Source organism: Chiloscyllium punctatum, chromosome 40 (genome assembly GCF_047496795.1).
Source record: "Chiloscyllium punctatum isolate Juve2018m chromosome 40, sChiPun1.3, whole genome shotgun sequence".
Classification (NCBI taxonomy): domain Eukaryota; kingdom Metazoa; phylum Chordata; class Chondrichthyes; order Orectolobiformes; family Hemiscylliidae; genus Chiloscyllium; species Chiloscyllium punctatum.
Window position 1 is genome coordinate 68950858 of NC_092778.1, and position 18268 is coordinate 68969125.

An 18268-nucleotide genomic window follows, 5' to 3' on the forward strand; every position below is an offset into this window, starting at 1 on the left:
ATCCCTGACGAGGAGAAAGTGCAAACTGCAGATGTCTCCCTGTGTGGTTCATGACGTCCTATAAGTCTGCTAAATGTTGACTTTGTGTTATTGTCAAAGCTATTGGCCCGGCGTTTGGAAACCATCCTTCCATCTATCATATCCTTGGGTCAAACTGGATTTATTTGCAAAGGCACACTTTTTTTTTAATCTTAGGCAGTGTACTCAACATTGTTTACAATTCTTCCCCATCCATCTCCCTGAGGCATTGATACCTTTAGATGCTGAAAAAGACTTTGATGGAGTGGAATGGAATTATCTTTTTTACTTTGGAGAAATTTGGCTTTGGGGTAAATTTATTTCTTGGATCAAACTACTCTATGCATCACCGCAGGCCTAATTTGGGACCAATAATATGAATTCTGATTATTTCTACCTTTTATTGTTCAAAGAGACCAGGGTGTCCTTTGAGTCCACTGCTGTTTGCCATTGTAATTGAGCCTCTGTCTATTGCCCTGCAGACTCATCCTGATTTTTCTGGCATTATTAGAAATAGTGTGAAGTTGAAGGTTGCCCTCTCTGCAAATTTTTGCTGTTGTCTCGACCTTATCTCTCTCCATTCCCACCATACTTTCAGTTTTAGAGTCTCTTGGTAAGATTTCTGGGTATAAATTGATTTTTAGCAAAAGTGAGATATTTGCTATCAATAAGCCTGCCAGGGAATACCCACTGGATAATTTACCATTTAAAATTGCCAACTCTGATTTTGTTTATCTTGGTGTATATGTGGCAGATACATGAGGTAATTGGTACAGGAAAACATTTGAACCATTACTTGTACAAATTAAGCGAGACTTCGAACCATGGTCTCTCCTTAATTTGTCTGTTGCTGCTAGAATTAATTCCATTAAAATGAATATTTTTCCACTTTTCTTAATTTATTTCAATGCGTACCAATTTTTCTCCCTCTTTCTTTTTCCCCTAAAGTAGGTAGTCTCATTCTTAAATTTATTTGGAATAAAAAAAACACTCCAGTTATGAAAACAGGCCTAAGATACTAGGTGGAATGGTGCTGCCAAATATTTTGTTTTATTATTGGGCAGCAAATATTAGAAATTTGAACTAGTGACTCCAATATGAGAACCTTGATACTCTCCCAATTTGGTTGACTTGATGTTATCAATCTGGAATTCAAGGAGGTTTTTGATAAGGTGCTGCACAAGAGACTACTGAGTAAGATAAGGGCCCATGGTATTAGAGGCAAGGCGTTAGCATAGATAGAAGCTTGCTTTCTGCCAGGCAGCCAGAGTGTGGGGATAAAAAGTCATCCTCAGAATGGCAACTGGTGACAAGTGATGTTCTACGAGACTGTTGGCACCACGACATTTCACTTTATACATTAACAATCTAAATGAAGGAACTGAGGGCTTTCTGGCTAAATTTGCAGATGATACAAAGATAGGTAGCATTAAAGTTGCAGTAGTGAGTATAGTGGATTCTTTCTTGATTGTGTTTTTGGAGATAAGTCTCTTGATTAAACTTAAAATATAAGCCATAGCTATTAACTTAACCTGGGGCAGTGTTTTGTAGAGGAATAAGATGGTGTTATTTTCTGGGTCTGTAGATTGTGAAGGAGCAAAAATGGCCTTTGCAGTGATATGTACTTCTTGTCAGATATGGGAGTTTAAAGAGAGTTTAAGGGTTACTGCGGATTATATCTGCCATAAATGCTGTTGGATGCGAATCTTATCAGATCGTTTGGAGAGACAGATAGAAGCGATGAGGAATTTGCAACAGCAACAGTATGTGATGGATGGCAGTTATAGGAAGGGGGGGGTGGAGAGTCTCAGATACGGTCACATAGATGAGTTAACTCCAGGAAGGGTGAGAAAGGTCGGCACCGAGGGCAGGAGTCTTTTGTGGATATACCCATTTCAAACAGGTATGCTGTTTGGAAAATGTAGGGGGTGCTGAATTCTCAGGGGAACGTAGCACAAACAGCCAAGTTTCTGGTATTGAGACTGGTTCTAATTCAACGAGGGGTACATCGGCTTCCAAGAGATCAATTCTGTTAGGGGATTCTGTAGTCAGAGGAACAGACAGATGTTTCTGTGGCCAGCAGAGAAAAAGCAGAATGGTGTGTTGTTTCCCTGGTGCCAGGATCAAGGATGCCTCAGAGAGGGTGCAAAATGTTCTCAAGGGGGAGAGGGGCCAGTAGGAGGTCATTGTCCACATTGGAACCAACGACATTGGAAAGGAAAAGGTTGAGATTCTGAAGGGAGATTATAGAGAGTTAGGCAGAAATTTAAAAAGTAGGTCCTCGAGGGTAGTAATATCTGGATTACTCCCAGTGTTACGAGCTAGTGAGGGCAGGAATAGGAGGATAGAGCAGATGAATGCATGGCTGAGGAGCTGGTGTATAGGAGAAGGATTCATATTTTTGGAGCATTGGAATCTCTTTTGGGGTAGAAGTACAAGAAGGACAGATTGCACCTAAATTGGAAGGGGACTAATATACTGGCAGGGAAATTTGCTAGAGATGCTCGGGAGGATTTAAACTCGCAAGTTGGGGGGATGGGACCCAGGGCGATGGTAAGGAAAGAGATCAATCTGAGACAGGTACAGTTAAGAACAGATATGAGTCAAACAGGGCAGGCAGGGACAAGGTAGGACTAATAAATTAAACTGCATTTATTTCAATGCAAGGGGCCTAAACAGGGAAGGCAGATGAACTCAGGGCATGGTTAGGAACATGGGACTGGGATATCATAGCAATTACAGAAACATGGCTCAGGGATGGGCAGGACTGGCAGCTTAATGTTCCAGGATACAAATGCTACAGGAAGGATAGAAAGAGAGGCAAGAGGGGAGGGGGAGTGGCATTTTTGGTAAGGGGTAGTATTCCAGCTGTGCTGAGGGAGGATATTCCTGGAAATACATCCAGGGAAGTTGTTTGGGTGGAACTGAGAAATAAGAAAGGGATGATCACCTTATTGGGATTGTATTATAGACCCCCTAATAGTCAAAGGGAAATTGAGAAACAAACTTGTAAGGAGATCTCAGCTATCTGTAAGAATGATAGGGTAGTTATGGTAGGGGATTTTAACTTTCCAAACATCGACTGGGACTGCCGTAGTGTTAAAGGTTTAGATGGAGAGGAATTTCTTAAGTGCGTACAAGAAAATTTTCTGATTGAGTATGTGGATGTACCTACTAGAGAAGGTGCAAAACTTGACCTACTCTTGAGAAATGAGGCAGGGCAGGTGACTGAGGTGTCAGTGGGGGAGCACTTTGGGGCTAGCGACCATAATTCTATTTATTTTAAAATAGTGATGGGAAAGGATAGACCAGATCTAAAAGTTGAGGTCCTAAATTGGAGAAAGGCCAATTTTGACTGTATTAGGCAAGAACTTTCGAAAGCTGATTGGAAGCAGATGTTCGCAGGCAAAGGGTCGGCTGGAAAATGGGAAGCCTTCAGAAATGAGATAACAAGAATCCAGAGAAAGTATATTCCTGTTAGGGTGAAAGGGAAGGCTGGTAGGCATAGGGAATACTGGATGACTAAAGAAATTGAGGGTTTGGTTAAGAAAAAGAAGGAAGCATATGTCAGGTATAGACTGGATAGATCGAGTGAATCCTTAGAAGAGTATAAAGAAAGTAAGAGTATATTTAAGAGGGAAATCAGGAGGGCAAAACGGGAACATGAAATAGCTTTGGCAAATAGAATTGAGGAGAATCCAAAGGGTTTTTACAAATACATTAAGGACAAAAGGGTAACTAGGGAGAGAATAGGGCCCCTCAAAGGTCAGCAAGGCGACCTTTGTGTGGAGCCACAGAAATTGGGGGAGATACTAAATGACTATTTTGCATCATATTTACTGTGGAAAAGGATATGAAAGATATAGACTGTAGGGAAATAGATGGTGACATCTTGCAAAATGTCCAGATTACAGAGGAGGAAGTGCTGGATGTGTTGAAACGGTTAAAAGTGGATAAATCCCCAGGACCTGATCAGGTGTACCCGAGAACTCTGTGGGAAGCTAGAGAAGTGATTGTTGGGCCACTTGCTGAGATATTTGTATCATCGATAGTCACAGGTGAGGTGCTAGAAGACTGGAGGTTGGCAAATGTGGTGTCGCTATTTCAGAAGGGCGGTAAAGACAAGCCAGGGAACTATAGACCAGTGAGCCTGACCTCTGTGGTGGGCAAGTTGTTGGAGGGAATCCTGAGGGACAAGATGTATATGTATTTGGAAAGGCAAAGACTGATTCGGGATAATCAACATGGCTTTGTGCGTGGGAAATTATGTCTCTCAAACTTGATTGAGTTTTTTGAAGAAGTAACAAAGAGGCTTGATGAGGGCAGAGTGGTAGATATAATCTATATGGAGTCCAGTAAGACGTTCGACAAGGTTCCCCACGGGAGACTGATTAGCAAGGTTAGATCTCATGGAATACAGGGAGAACTAGACATTTGGATACAGAACTGGCTCAAAGGTAGACGACAGAGGGTGGTGGTGGTGGAGGGTTGTTTTTCAGACTGGAGGCCTGTGACTAGTGGAGTGCCGCAAGGATTGGTGCTGGGTCCACTACTTTTTGTCATTTTATATAAATGATTTGGATGTGAGCATTAGTATAGTTAGTAAGTTTGTAGATGACACCAAAATTGGAGCTGTAGTGGACAGCGAAGAGGTTACCTCAGATTACAACAGGATCTGGACCAGATGGGCCAATGGGCTGAGAAGTGGCAGATGGAGTTTAATTCAGATAAATGTGAGGTAATGCATTTTGGGAAAGCAAATCTTAGCAGGACTTATGTACTTAATGGTAAGGTCTTAGGGAGTGTTGCTGAACAAAGAGATCTTGGAGTGCAGGTTCATAGCTCCTTGAAAGTGGAGTCACTGGTAGATAGGATAGTGAAGAAGGCGTTTGGTATGCTTTCCTTTATTGGTCAGAATATTGAGTACAGGAGTTGGGAGGTCATGTTGCGGCTGTACAGGACATTAGTTAGGCCACTTTTGGAATATTGCATGCAATTCTGGTCTCCTTCCTATCGGAAAGATGTGAAACTTGAAAGGATTCAGAAAAGATTTACAAGGATGTTGCCAGGGTCGAAGGATTTGAGCTATAGGGGAGAGGCTGAACAGGCTGGGGCTGTTTTCCCTGGAGCATCGGAGGCTGAGGGGTGACCTTATAGAGGTTTACAAAATTATGAGGGGCATGGATAGGATAAATAGACAAAGTCTTTTCCCTGGGGTCGGGGAGTCCAGAACCAAAAGGCATAGGTTTAGGTTGAGAGGGGAAAGATATAAAAGAGACATAAGGGACAATGTTTTCACACGCACACACAGGGTAGTAAGTGTATGGAATGAGCTGCCAGAAGTGGTGGTGGGGGCTAGTACAATTGCAACATTTAAAAGGCATTTGGAGGGGTATATGAATAGGAAGGGTTTGGAGGGATATGGGCTGGGTGCTAGCAGGTGGGACTAGATTGGGTCGGGATATTTAGTCGGCATGGACGGGTTGGACCTTAGGGTCTGTTTCCATGCTGTACATCTCTATGACTGAGTGTTTGTAAGGCTGAAGGGAGATGGGAATTGCGGTAGTTGAATGAAGAGTTGTTTAGTCAGGAGCCACCTGTTCTTCACATTTCATCTATAGTGGGGGCAAGTAACATCCCAGATATAGCTGTAAATCAAGAATAGAAGAAAGGGGGAGAATTCAAGGAAAATTGCAATTATTCAGGGAAGTGATACTGAGTAAATTGTCGCAGCCATGGAGTGACAAGTGATTAGGATGAAATCTAACACAGTCTCGATTAGAGTGGTCCTGGAAAAGCACCGCAGGTCAGGTAGCATCTGAGGAGCAGGAATATCAACGTTTTGGGCAAAAGCCCTTCATTTTAAATTCATCATAGCCCAGCTTGAGCTTACACTCAAGCAGGTGTCAGATATTGAATGCTAACTTGGCACCTCATGATAGAGACAGTCAGTTTATCAGTGAATGGTCAGAGTTTGAATTGGGTTTTAGAGTATTTTCTGAGAGGTGGATTCTGGCTGTTGATGCGGCAGCATGATTTGAAAGTTCCCCACCTCACCTCCCTTATCGGCTCTTGCAAGTTCAGAGAATGGCAACTGAGCTGTTAATGCATTTGTTATAATCTTGCAGAATTGCCAGTATTTTGGGAACATTCCACTAGATTGGATGATCGCTCACAGATTAGTTAGCATCACATCTGACAAAGGGAACATCTTAGGAGCTGTTATTAAAGATATTACAGTGGGGCACTTAAAAGCTCAAGGAGATCCGGTAGAATCAGCACGTTTCTGTTGAAGGGAAGTCCTGTTTAACCAATTTATTGGAGCTTTTTTAAAGTAATAAAGGGCAACTGGTGGATCTTCTGTGCTTGGAGTTCCAGAAGCCAATGATAAAGTGCAACACCAAAGGACACTGTGGAAGATAATGGTGTAAGGAGTAACATATTGTGAAGGAGTGAAAATTGGTTGGCTAACAGGAAGCAGTGAAGGTATAAATGGACCTTTGTCTGGGGTTGGCAGGATGTAATGAGAGGTTGGCAGGAAGTAATGAGAGGTGTGCCACAGGCTTCAGTACTAGAACCTCAACATTTTATAATTTATGTCAGTTGACTTGGATGAATTGACCTGACATACAGTTATTATTTTTGCTAATGACAGTAAAAAGGCATAAGGATGCAGACAGGTTAAGTGAGTGGATAGAGATCTGGCAAATGGAATATAACGTATGAAAATGGTGGACATTTTATCAGGAAAAACAGATAAGCATATTATCTAAATGGTAATTGGGTTCTCCTCGTGCATGAATCACAATAGGCTGATATGCAGGTACAGCAGTTGGTTACAGGAAAGCTAACAAAATGTGATTGCTTGCTTGCTTGCTTGTTTGTTTGTTGCAAGGTGTATTGAATACGAAAATGGGCATGCCATACTTCAGTTATACACGGTGAAACCACATCCAGAGTACTGTGTGCATTGTTTAAGGAGAGAAGCAGTTCAGAGAAGATTTACTCGACCAGTGTTTGGATTGGGTGTATTGCCTAATGAGGAAAGGTTGTACAGGCTACACATGTATTTGCTGGAATCTAAACAAGGAAGAGGTGGCTTGATTAAAACATACAAGAACCTGCAAGGTCTTGACCAGGTGGATGTGGGGAGGAGTGTCACTGGTCAGCTAAGGTGAACACTGGCACCCACATGAATTCAGACCCATGGAGCATGCTCCATAAGGAATGGAAGCAGTGTTGGCAGGGCAACAGGAATTGAGGGATAGGGCTATAGCTTAAAAGTCAGGGAGGTGATATTTATGATGACATGGAAAATCTTGCAACAGTTGAATAGGGGCAAGTTACAGCTGCTTAATGTGTATCATGAGTTGTTGAAGTCCCTACAGATTTCTCCCTTTTGGTTAAATCATTAAACTTCCTGTCACACCATCTATTTCACCACTTCAGAATGCACTTCTGTTAGTAATGCCACCTGCCATTCTCTTTGAGCTGTTGCCTTGGGCACCATATGCTTGTGGGGGTGTGGGGAAAAGGATGCTCTTCCTAGTGTTGTATCACCTACAGCAATGTTTCATTCTTCAAGGCTGGAAACCAAATGCTGGAAACTGTTGTAGAGGTTTGGGTACTAGGTACCATACAGCCCCAGTAACAAAATATGTTCTACCAACTGGAACTAAACAATTTCTGAAGCAAAAAGACAAATGTCGGGGCAAGGATCTCTTGTGAAAGTTTACCGTTTTCACAGCAGGGGGTGAATACTTGATGTAGTTTGATGTCGAGGGCTTCAGATACTAACAAGATGCTGTTCTTGTACTCAGTTAAGCTTTTAAACCATTCTGCTTACTGATTCAAATGTAACATTTTTATCTGAGCTAATGTTTTACTTAGCAAGAGAAAATACTAGAATCTCTCATTTAGTGAAGCAGGATAAATGCTGCTACGTGTCACAGTCTGCAGGGAGCCCCTTCTACAGATTGTTTCATGAATTTGAAAGCTTGGAGCCACTCTCAGGACTCATTTTATGGAAGTGTTTCTTGTTTTCTGTTCCTCCAGCTTGATAGGTATGCCTCTTTCCCAGTTTGTTGATTAATATTATTTATGTTAATTTGAAGGGTACTGATTACGGTGTCCTTTATGGAGACAGCTGGCCTCGTTATTTAAATTGATTTTCTTTCCATGTGTTTTCTTGAGACCTGTATAAATAATTCAATTAAACATCTTGGAACTAATGAGTAAAGCACTTTGCTCACACCAACCCACCAGTGCTGGTCACCTGCTTTGGGATTTTGTTTGAGGTTTGTGAATACTAAATGGGGACAGGAGCTAATGGTTGCTATTCTAGTATTGGCAGGTGTCTGAAATTAGGCCATTCATTAACAGTTGATTTCTAATATCTGCCATGGGAGGAGAACCAAGGAAATGTCTCTTCAATAATGGTTAAATGTGGTTATGAAAAAGCTAGAGCTGAAAATGTGTTGCTGGAAAACCGCAGTAGGTCAGGCAGCATCCAAGGAGCAGGAGAGTCGACGTTTCGGGCATGAGACCTTCTTCCAGAATGATTCCTGAACAGGGCTCATGCCTGAAACGTCGATTCTCCTGCTCCTTGGATGCTGCCTGATCTGCGTTTTTCCAGCAACACATTTTCAGCTCTGATCTCCAGCATCTGCAGTCCTCACTTTCTTCTTATAAACCTAGTCAAGTTTTTGATAAGTGGACAACTAATTAGAATATTTAACTTGATCTCACAGTTTTGTGGGAAAAGCCACTCACCAAATCATATTCAGAACGGTCTGCAATACACTCATTGAATTCTGTAAATGAGAAAAGTGTTCCATGTACATCCTTAAGTGTTAGTGTGTGTCAGCAACACAGAACTCCTTAGAAATACCAAACTGTTTCCACTGGGCTATAAATAATAGACCTTCATGTTCCTGTTATGATCATGCTTTATCATAGCTGTGGAGATCGATATTACAATTGTTAATGGAATAATATGGAAACCAGAGAGACAGCTGGGTTTAAAATTGAATGATATTCTCTCAAAACATTAGTATAAATAAGTTTGAACAATGTCTCTGTCTCTGAAATAAAGGCAAAATCTATTTTGTTTCTCCTTGTATTAGCCATTGCACTTCTGATTTGTCTTCTCTGTATCTGGCAGTAAAACTCTCCTGGAGTGTTCCTCCTCTACTTCTGGAATGCAGCTGGGGTTTATCTGACAATTCATTTTAACTACCCTATGCCATCAGATTGCCCCTCTTTCTGTCCACCAAAAAATAGCAAACTACTGTAGATACTCGTAATCTGAAACAAACAGACAATGTTGGAGAAACTTAGGTATGGCAGAAGCTGCAAAGAGAAAACTGTTTGCATTTTAAGTTTGCTACAGCTCTTTACCAGAATTGACAGGGGCTGGAAAATGGTGCTTTTATTATTTTTGACTCTGGCTGAGGAAGGGGAAGGGAAGCAGATGATGTGGAAGCCTAGAGCAAAAGACCAAGCGGATTGATAGAAACAGAAGTGTAAAATGGATGTAACTTAAGGTATGAAAGGGAGAAAGTAGGTCATCTTGGCTGAGAGCAAAGTAAACTAGACAAGTCCATTTTGGTGATGGGGAGGGAGGAGCTTGAGGTGGGTTGGAAAAGTAGAGGGAATGTGGAAAAAAAAAATTGGAGGACACTTGTGGTCAGGCTGTGAGGTTGTGTCATTCAGCATTAGGTCCTGGAAACTGTGAAGTATCTCCGTGGCAATTGAGATGTTCATTGAGCTTGCATTACACTTTGTTGGGACTTTGCAGCAAGCCCAGGAAGAAATGTTAGCATGAGAGTGAGATGGTTTATCAACTTGATCCTGACCTAATGAGGGCCATTGTCTTCAGCTCCTTTCAAAACTGCAACTTAGCTGCAGATTCATCCTTTGGCACAAATACTAATCCTGAATGTTTGCAGCTTGGCATCCTACCTAATTTTGAGATAAACGTTGGATTGATGAGCTCTTTATCATAAAGCCATCTCCATTGCATCATCTGCCTTCACCCCATCTCAATCCATCTGCTGCTAAAACCCATATCCTCCAAAGTTAACCGTTGCTGTGCTGTCTGACTCCCGGATTAGTGGTGCTGGAAGAGCACAGCAGTTCAGGCAGCATCCAAGTAGCTTCGAAATCGACGTTTCGGGCAAAAGCCTACCATGCTGTCTGACTTGGCCTGGCCTGAACGCCGCCCCGCCATCCTGCAAATAGTTTGCCCAGTGCGCTTTCGATTTTATCTCACCCTGCACCAACCATCTTCCACTTATTCATGACCCCCTGACCATGCTTAGACTGTGACTGTGAATAAGATTTCTCAGACTGTGAATAAGATTATAAACTTGTTTTGTGTTGCTCCTTGGATGCTGCCTGAACTGCTGTGCTCTTCCAGCACCACTAATCCAGAATTTCCCCCTTTCCAGAATATGCATTAACTGTAAAATGGTATCCTGGTCACTTTCTTCCAGACCCTCTTGCATACTCTGCCACACCTCCCTCAATTTTGGTTTCAGTGCTTCCTGATATTGGGTTGCATGCTCTGTAACTCCCTCCTTGGAGTTCACCCCCTGACTTAGCTTCTGGTCACTTTGCTTAACAACTCCCTTTGTTTTTGCATCCGTTTATTTTTTGTTTCACTGCTATGATATGATTTGGAATCTTTATAAAAGATTCTATATAAATCTCAGTAGTTACATAAATGTACAAGGATGGTTTATTTTCAGCTTCAACAAAGTAAGATAGTGCATTGGTTACAGCGTTCATTTATATTCTTTCAATACTTCAATTGTTTTTCCACACTGGTTGTCACTCTGCCCTTCTCCTTTTTATGAAGGGTGGGAGCTCTGTATTTCTGAGAGGAGACTTTGCTCTGGTCTCCCTCAGAAATGCAAAGCTGCCCTTCTGTTCTGGCAGTTCTTTCATAGCACATTCTCTATGGTAATGTCCCTACAAATCAGAGTCCACTTGCAACCAAGCAATCATTTTTCAACAGTATTTTTGTTAAAACAAAATGTCTTACAATGCTTTTGATTTGATGCCTAAGCTCAGACAATGCAGAGGGACCCCTCTGTGTGTCTGGTATAAATGTTACTGCAGCATGAAATCCTCATTATACCTCTTCCATTTTACAGACTTTGAAGCGACAAAGTGCTTTGGCGTTATCCTTGTTTAACAGCATACTCACCCATGGAGATCTGCAAAACCATAAACTTAATCAGCTGACAATAAATTTGTGGAATCTTGCTCAAAAACATGGGTTTGCTGACACCAAGATCATGGTAAGGACAGAGTAACAATGCATCAGTGTTATAATTTAATAACCTGCACGATTCATGTTCTATTAGTTTATTAGTCATTGCTTTCTTCCAAATGCCTTTTGCCACTGAATGATCAGAAAATTCCTATTGAGGGGTAGTTGTGGCAGCAAATGGCATCTGTAGGGACAAAAGGGCAGTGGGGGACAGATTTTTACCTGTGCTTTAAAAGACCAGCTGAAATCCAACTGGCTGAATGGACCTCCAGTGCTGCAACCATCCTGTTAATGGAATGTTTTAGATTGTTAGAAATGACTCATTGGTTCTAATGTTAACTTGATATGCATAATTGATCCCTCTGATTCCAGTACTTTCCAAGGTGCCACCATTCATAGTGTAGCTCTTGCCTTGCAGGTTCTCTGAAAGTGCATTATGGCTGTTTTGTTTTTCTGGGTTAAATTTTATTTGTCACTGCTGTGTATATCTGACCAATCTTTTGATATCTTCATGCAGCTTATAGCTATCACTTACTGTGTCAGTCACAAGCCTCTTGATCATTCCCCAACATCATTTAAGCCCAAATCATCAACATTCACCACAAATAGCAAGAGTCCCAGCACTGAGCCACGTGAAACCCCTTGGGAAACAGTTTTCCAGTCACCGAAGCATCCTTCGACCAACACCTTTCTGTGTCTGAACCAATTTTGGATCTGACACGTCACTTTGCCTTGGACTCCATAGGTTCTTAGTTCTTAGTTTCTTGACTAGTCTGCCATGAGGGTCCTTATCAAGGTCACCTGATGAAATCCATTTAGACTGCATCAAGTGCATTCTCACATCCAAATCATTTATATAAATGACAAAAAGTAGTGGACCCAGCACCGATCCTTCAGCCACACCACTGGGCACAAGCCTCCAGTCTGAAAAACAGCCCTCCACCACCACCACCTTTGAGTCAGTTCTGTACCCAAATGGCTAATTTTTCCTGTATTCCGTGAGATCTAACCTTGCTCACCAGTCTCCCTTGGGGAACCTTGTCGAATGCCTTACTGAAGTTCATAAACGGCTCCCTTTCGGAATGGCAGGCGGTGACCAGTGGGGTACCACAGGGATCAGTGCTGGGACCGCAGCTTTTTACAATATATATTAATGATATAAAAGATGGTATTAATAGTAACATTAGCAAATTTGCTGATGATACAAAGCTGGGTGGCAGGGTGAAATGTGAGGAGGATGTTAGGAGATTACAGGGTGACCTGGACAGGTTAGGTGAGTGGACAGATGCATGGCGGATGCAGTTTAATGTGGATAACTGCATGGTTATCCACTTTGGTGGCAAGAACAGGAAGGCAGATTACTACCTAAATGGAGTCAAATTAGGTAAAGGGGCAGTACAGAGAGATCTGGGTGTTCTTGTAGACCAGTGAATGAAGGCAAGCATATAGGTACAGCAGGTAGTGAAGAAAGTTAATAGCATGCTGGCCTTCATAATAAGAGGGATTGAGTCTAGAAACAAAGAGGTGCTTCTGCAGCTGTATAGGGCCCTGGTGAGACTGCGCCTGGAGTACTGTGTGCAGTTCTGGTCTCCAAATTTGAGGAAAGATATTCTGGCTATTGAGGGAGTGCAGAGTAGGTTCATGAGGTCAATTCCTGGAATGGCAGGACCACCTTATGTTGAAAGATTGGAGCGACTGGGCTTGTATACCCTTGAGTTTAGAAGATTGAGAGGGGATCTGATTGAGATGTATAAGATTGTTAAAGGATTGGACACTCTGGAGGCAGGAAACATGTTTCCGCTGATGGATGAGTCCTGAACCAGAGGACACCGCTTCAAAATAAGGGGTAGGCCATTTAGGACAGAGATGAGGAGAAACTTCTTCACCCAGAGAGTAGTGGGTGTGTGGAATGATCTGCCTCAGAAGGCAGTGGAAGCCCAGTCTCTGGATTTGTTTAAGAAAGAGTTGGATAGAGCTCTCAAGGATAATGGAATCAAGGGTTATGGAGATAAGGCAGGAACAGGATACTGATTGTGGATGATCAGCCATGACCATAATGAATGGTGGTACAGGCTTGAAGGGCAGAATGGCCTACTCTTGCACCTATTGTCTATAATAGATCACATCTACCCGCTCTGCCCTCATCGATCCTTTTTGCTACTTCTTCAAAAAACTCAATCAAGCTTATGAGACATGATTTCCCACCCACAAAGCCATGTTGACTATCCCTAATCAGTCCTTGCCTTTCCAGATACATGTACATCCTGTCCCTCAGGATTCCCTCCAACAACTTGCCCACCACCAACTTCAGGCTCACTGGTCTATAGTTCGCTGGCTTGTCCTTACTACCTTTCTTAAATAGTGGCACCACGTTAGCTAACCTCCAGTCTTCCAGCACCTCACCTGTGAGTATTGATGATACAAATATCTCAGTAAGAGGCCCAGCAATCACTTCCCTAGCTTCCCACAGTTCTCGGGTACACCTGATCAGGTCCTGGGGATTTATACACTCTTGTGCATTTCAAGACATCCAGCACTTCCTCCTCTGTAATATGGACGTTTTTCAAGATGTCGCCATCTATTTCCCTACAGTCTGTATCTTCCATTTGTGCAAACTCCACATACAGGCTGGAATCGAACCCGGGTCCCTGTGCTGTGAGGCAACAGTGCTAACTACTGAGCCACCATGCCGTAACTTCCTGAAGTCCAGATGTAGATTAGATTCCCTCGTGTGGAAACAGGCCCTTCAGCCCAACAAGTCCACACCAACCCATCCAAAGAGCAACCCACCCAGACCCGTTTCCCCTAAACCTAACACTATGGACAATTTAGAATGACCAATTCAACTAACCTGCACATCTTTAGACTGTGGGAGGAAACGGGAGCACCCGGAGGAAACCCACGCAGACACGGGGAGAATGTGCAAACTCCACACAGACAGTCGCCCAAGGTGGGAATTGAACCCATGTTCCTGGTGCTGAGAGGCAGCAGTGCTAACCACTGAGCCACCGTGCCACCCTGTCATTCTTGTAAGCGTATGTTGCATTCCAAGATCAGTTTATCCTTCCTAAGGTGTGATGTACAGATCTGCTTGCTCTCTCCAAGATCTGATCTAACCAGGGTTTTGTAGAACTGCAGCATAATCTTTAAGTCTCTATACTTCAGTCCTCTAGATATAGAGGTCAGAATTCCATTAGTTGTCTTGATTATTTTCTGCATCTGGTTTTGTCACTTTAAAGATCAGCGCACCCGAACTCCCCAGTCTCTGTGGGCATCCACTGAATGTAATATCAAACTATCCAGAAAGTACCCTGATCTATTGTTTTTCAGTCCAACATGGATAACTTAACACTTGCATTACATTTGAACTCTATCTGCCACAATATTGGTCACTCACTTAGTCTATCACTATCCATTTGTAATTACAGTCTGCTCTGCTATAATGTGATGGTTCCATTCTCATGTGATCTCGCGTTCTAAGAACATTGTACAATAGTGGCCCATTTAAACAAATGGGGCCGGAATCCTGTTATAACCGATACACACTTTAACGGTTTGCACTTTAGAAACAGTGTCTCTAGTTCACCGATCACGCCGCAGCGAATGCACTGTAATGAAATGTGTTATAGCAGAATGATATGTATATGCTGTCATCTCCACTGTCTATAATGACAGCTAACTTTGTCACCAGTAACTTATGACCAATGGAATGTTATTTATTGCAAGAAGTGTGGATTATAACAACTGGAATGTTTTGCTGTAGTTCTACAGAGTTGTGTTGGGATAACAACATACAATACTCGAGGTGCTGTGTTGATCACCTTATTTAAGAAAGGGCATAATTGCATTAGACTCCGGTTTGCTTGACTGATCCCTACAATGAAAGGTTGGATAGGTTGGGCCTGTAGCCATTAGAGTTTAGAAGAATGAAGGGTAATGTTATTAGAACATAGAACATAGAACATTACAGCGCAGTACAGGCCCTTCGGCCCTCGATGTTGCGCCGATCAAAGCCCACCTAACCTACACTAACCCACTATCCTCCATATACCTATCCAATGCCCGCTTAAATACCCATAAAGAGGGAGAGTCCACCACTGCTACTGGCAGGGCATTCCATGAACTTACGACTCGCTGAGTGAAGAACCTACCCCTAACATCAGTCCTATATCTACCCCCCCTTAATGTAAAGCTATGCCCCCTTGTAATAGCTGACTCCATACGTGGAAAAAGCTTCTCACTGTCAACCCTATCTAACCCCCTAATCATCTTGTACACCTCTATCAAGTCACCCCTAAACCTTCTTTTCTCCAATGAAAACAACCCCAAGTGCCTCAGCCTTTCCTCATAGGATCTTCCTACCATACCAGGCAACATCCTGGTAAACTTCCTCTGCACTCGTTCCAGTGCCTCCACATCCTTCCTATAGTATGGCGACCAAAACTGCACACAATATTCCAGATGCGGCCGCACCAGAGTCTTATACAACTGCAGCATGACCTCAGGACTCCGGAACTCAATTCCTCTACCAATAAAAGCCAGTACGCCATATGCCTTCTTCACTGCACTATTTACCTGGGTGGCAACTTTCAGAGATCTGTGTACATGGACACCAAGATCCCTCTGCTCTTCCACACTACCAAGTATCCGACCATTAGCCCAGTACCCCATCTTTTTATTACTCTTACCAAAGTGAATCACCTCACACTTAGCTACATTGAACTCCATTTGCCACCTTTCTGCCCAGCTCTGCAGCTTCTCTATATCCCGCTGTAACCTGCCACATCCTTCCTCACTGTCTACAACTCCTCCGACTTTCGTATCATCCGCAAACTTGCTCACCCAACCTTCTAGCCCCTCCTCCAGGTCATTTATAAAAATGACAAACAGCAGTGGTCCCAAAACAGATCCTTGCGGAACACCGCTAGTGACGGCACTCCAAGATGAACCTTTGCCATCAACTACTACCCTCTGTCTTCTTCCAGCCAGCCAATTCCTAACCCAAACCTCCAACTCACCCTCAATGCCATATCTCTGTATTTTCTGCAGTAGCCTACCATGGGGGACCTTATCAAACGCCTTACTAAAATCCATATATACCACATCTACCGCTTTCCCCTCATCTACCTCCTTAGTCACCTTCTCAAAGAATTCAATAAGGTTTGTGAGGCACGACCTGCCCTTATTAAAACATCTGAGATCCTGGAAAGGCCTCCCGTGTAGGTACTGAAAGGATGATCTCTGTTATTGGAGGGGCCAGAAACAGAGAATCTTATAACACTAAAAAACACAGGGACAGGCCCTTTGGCACATCAAGCCTGTACCAACACATGCTGCCTCTCTGAACAAAAACCTTTGGCCTCTACACTGTTCATATTCCTGGGTACACCCTGCCTACTCGTGAGTAATTGTCCCACTCACCTGGCAGTACATTCCAAGCACTTATCTCCCTCTGTGTAAAATACTTGCCTCTCACGCGGCTTTTAAACTTAGCCCCTTTTTACCTTAAACCTGTCATCTTGTCAGGTGTGGAAGCAGCCCACACTGACTCTCTGAAAAAACATTCCATCCAGACTTGCCCTACCCTTGTAACCCTATAATTCCCATAGCTAATCCACCTAACCTGCATGGAAACCAGAGGAAATCCCATGCAGAATGTGCAAACTCCACATAGACAATCGTCCAAAGGTAGAATTGAACCCAGGTCCCTGGCACTGTAAGGCAGCAGTGCTTGTCACTGAGCCACCATGCCACCCTGTTTAAATTACAGGATGATCATTTTTCATGATAAGCTGCTATTTGGGACAAAAGCAAATCACAACAGGTTTCATTGTTGACAGGGAAATAATTGTCTATTGTCAACAAACATATTCTTCAATAAAAGGCAGAGAAAAGGAGAAATCATTAATCTGGTACAATGTGACTTAAACTGTTAGATACCAAATGTGCACACTCATTCACAAATAAGATGGGTTAAAAGAAGGATGATTTGATATACATTGAGTAGAAAAATAGAGACGAGATATAAAATTTTGAAGATCCAAAGTCCGGACCACAAGGGCAGGTTAAGCTGTCTCACAGTTCTTTTAATTTTAGCAATGCTGGCAAGGTCTTATCCATAGATTGATGACTGTTCTTCGATTCAGTAGCTGATCAGATGAACCTAGGTCTTTTCGTGTGTTAGAATTCTTTCCTTGAGATTTTGTGTTTATTCTTATCTTCTCTGTCCCTCCGTCCCTCTCCCTGTAAAATCTTTCCTCTTGCTTTCAATATTTAGAACATAGAACAATACAGCACAGAACAGGCCCTTCGGCCCACGATGTTGTGCCGAACTTCTATCCTAGATTAAGCACCCATCCATGTACCTATCCAAATGCCGCTCTATTTTTCACATATCTGTAGCAAACTACACCTTGATCAATCTGAAGGATGTCATTGGGCAGTTTTCCTTAACTCAAAAGCATCTATTGCTTCTATCTCAATAATGTAATGACCTCACTGCATCAAAAGAAACATAGTCTTCTAGAGCTGCAGTTGTATGACACTTTCCCTTGAGACACTGATTTTTCAAGTTGCAGAGCTCTCCTGATATCTCAGTTGTATAATTGTGTCTGACTTCCAGTCCAGTTTATAGTCCAAAAAGGAAGGATATGTGGTCCCTTCTATCGTTTAAGATGGAAGTTTTTTTTATTTGAGGGTTGTGTCTGGAGCTTTCAGCCCCAGAGGGCGTTGGAGGGAGGGTCATTGAATATTTTCAGGTCTAAAGTATAGTGTCTGAACGATCAAAGAGTCAAAGGTGATCCAGTTTTCAAGAATTTTAACCATTTGGAAAACAGTTGTAGCAGCATTGTGCTTAAGTATTTGAATCGTAAGTCACTTTTAAAAGTGTCTTTTTTTTTTTACTGAATGTGTGTGTCAGTAGCAAAGTTACCATTTCTTGCCCAGCCTTAATTGTCTATGAACTGAGTGGCT

General features: G+C 42.6%; 2 protein-coding genes across 4 annotated transcripts in view; one reads left to right on the forward strand and one right to left on the reverse strand.

Annotated features, from left to right (window-relative positions):
- Positions 1 to 18268, forward strand: part of vps35l (VPS35 endosomal protein sorting factor like) — a 149181-nt gene that overhangs the window by 129136 nt on the left and 1777 nt on the right. The window contains exon 30 of the mRNA XM_072560213.1: positions 11178 to 11324. Within this exon, the coding sequence (XP_072416314.1) occupies positions 11178 to 11324 (147 nt within the window). The remainder of the gene's footprint in view (positions 1 to 11177; positions 11325 to 18268) is intronic.
- Positions 1 to 18268, reverse strand: part of LOC140464736 (uncharacterized) — a 65391-nt gene that overhangs the window by 9788 nt on the left and 37335 nt on the right. The window lies entirely within an intron of this gene.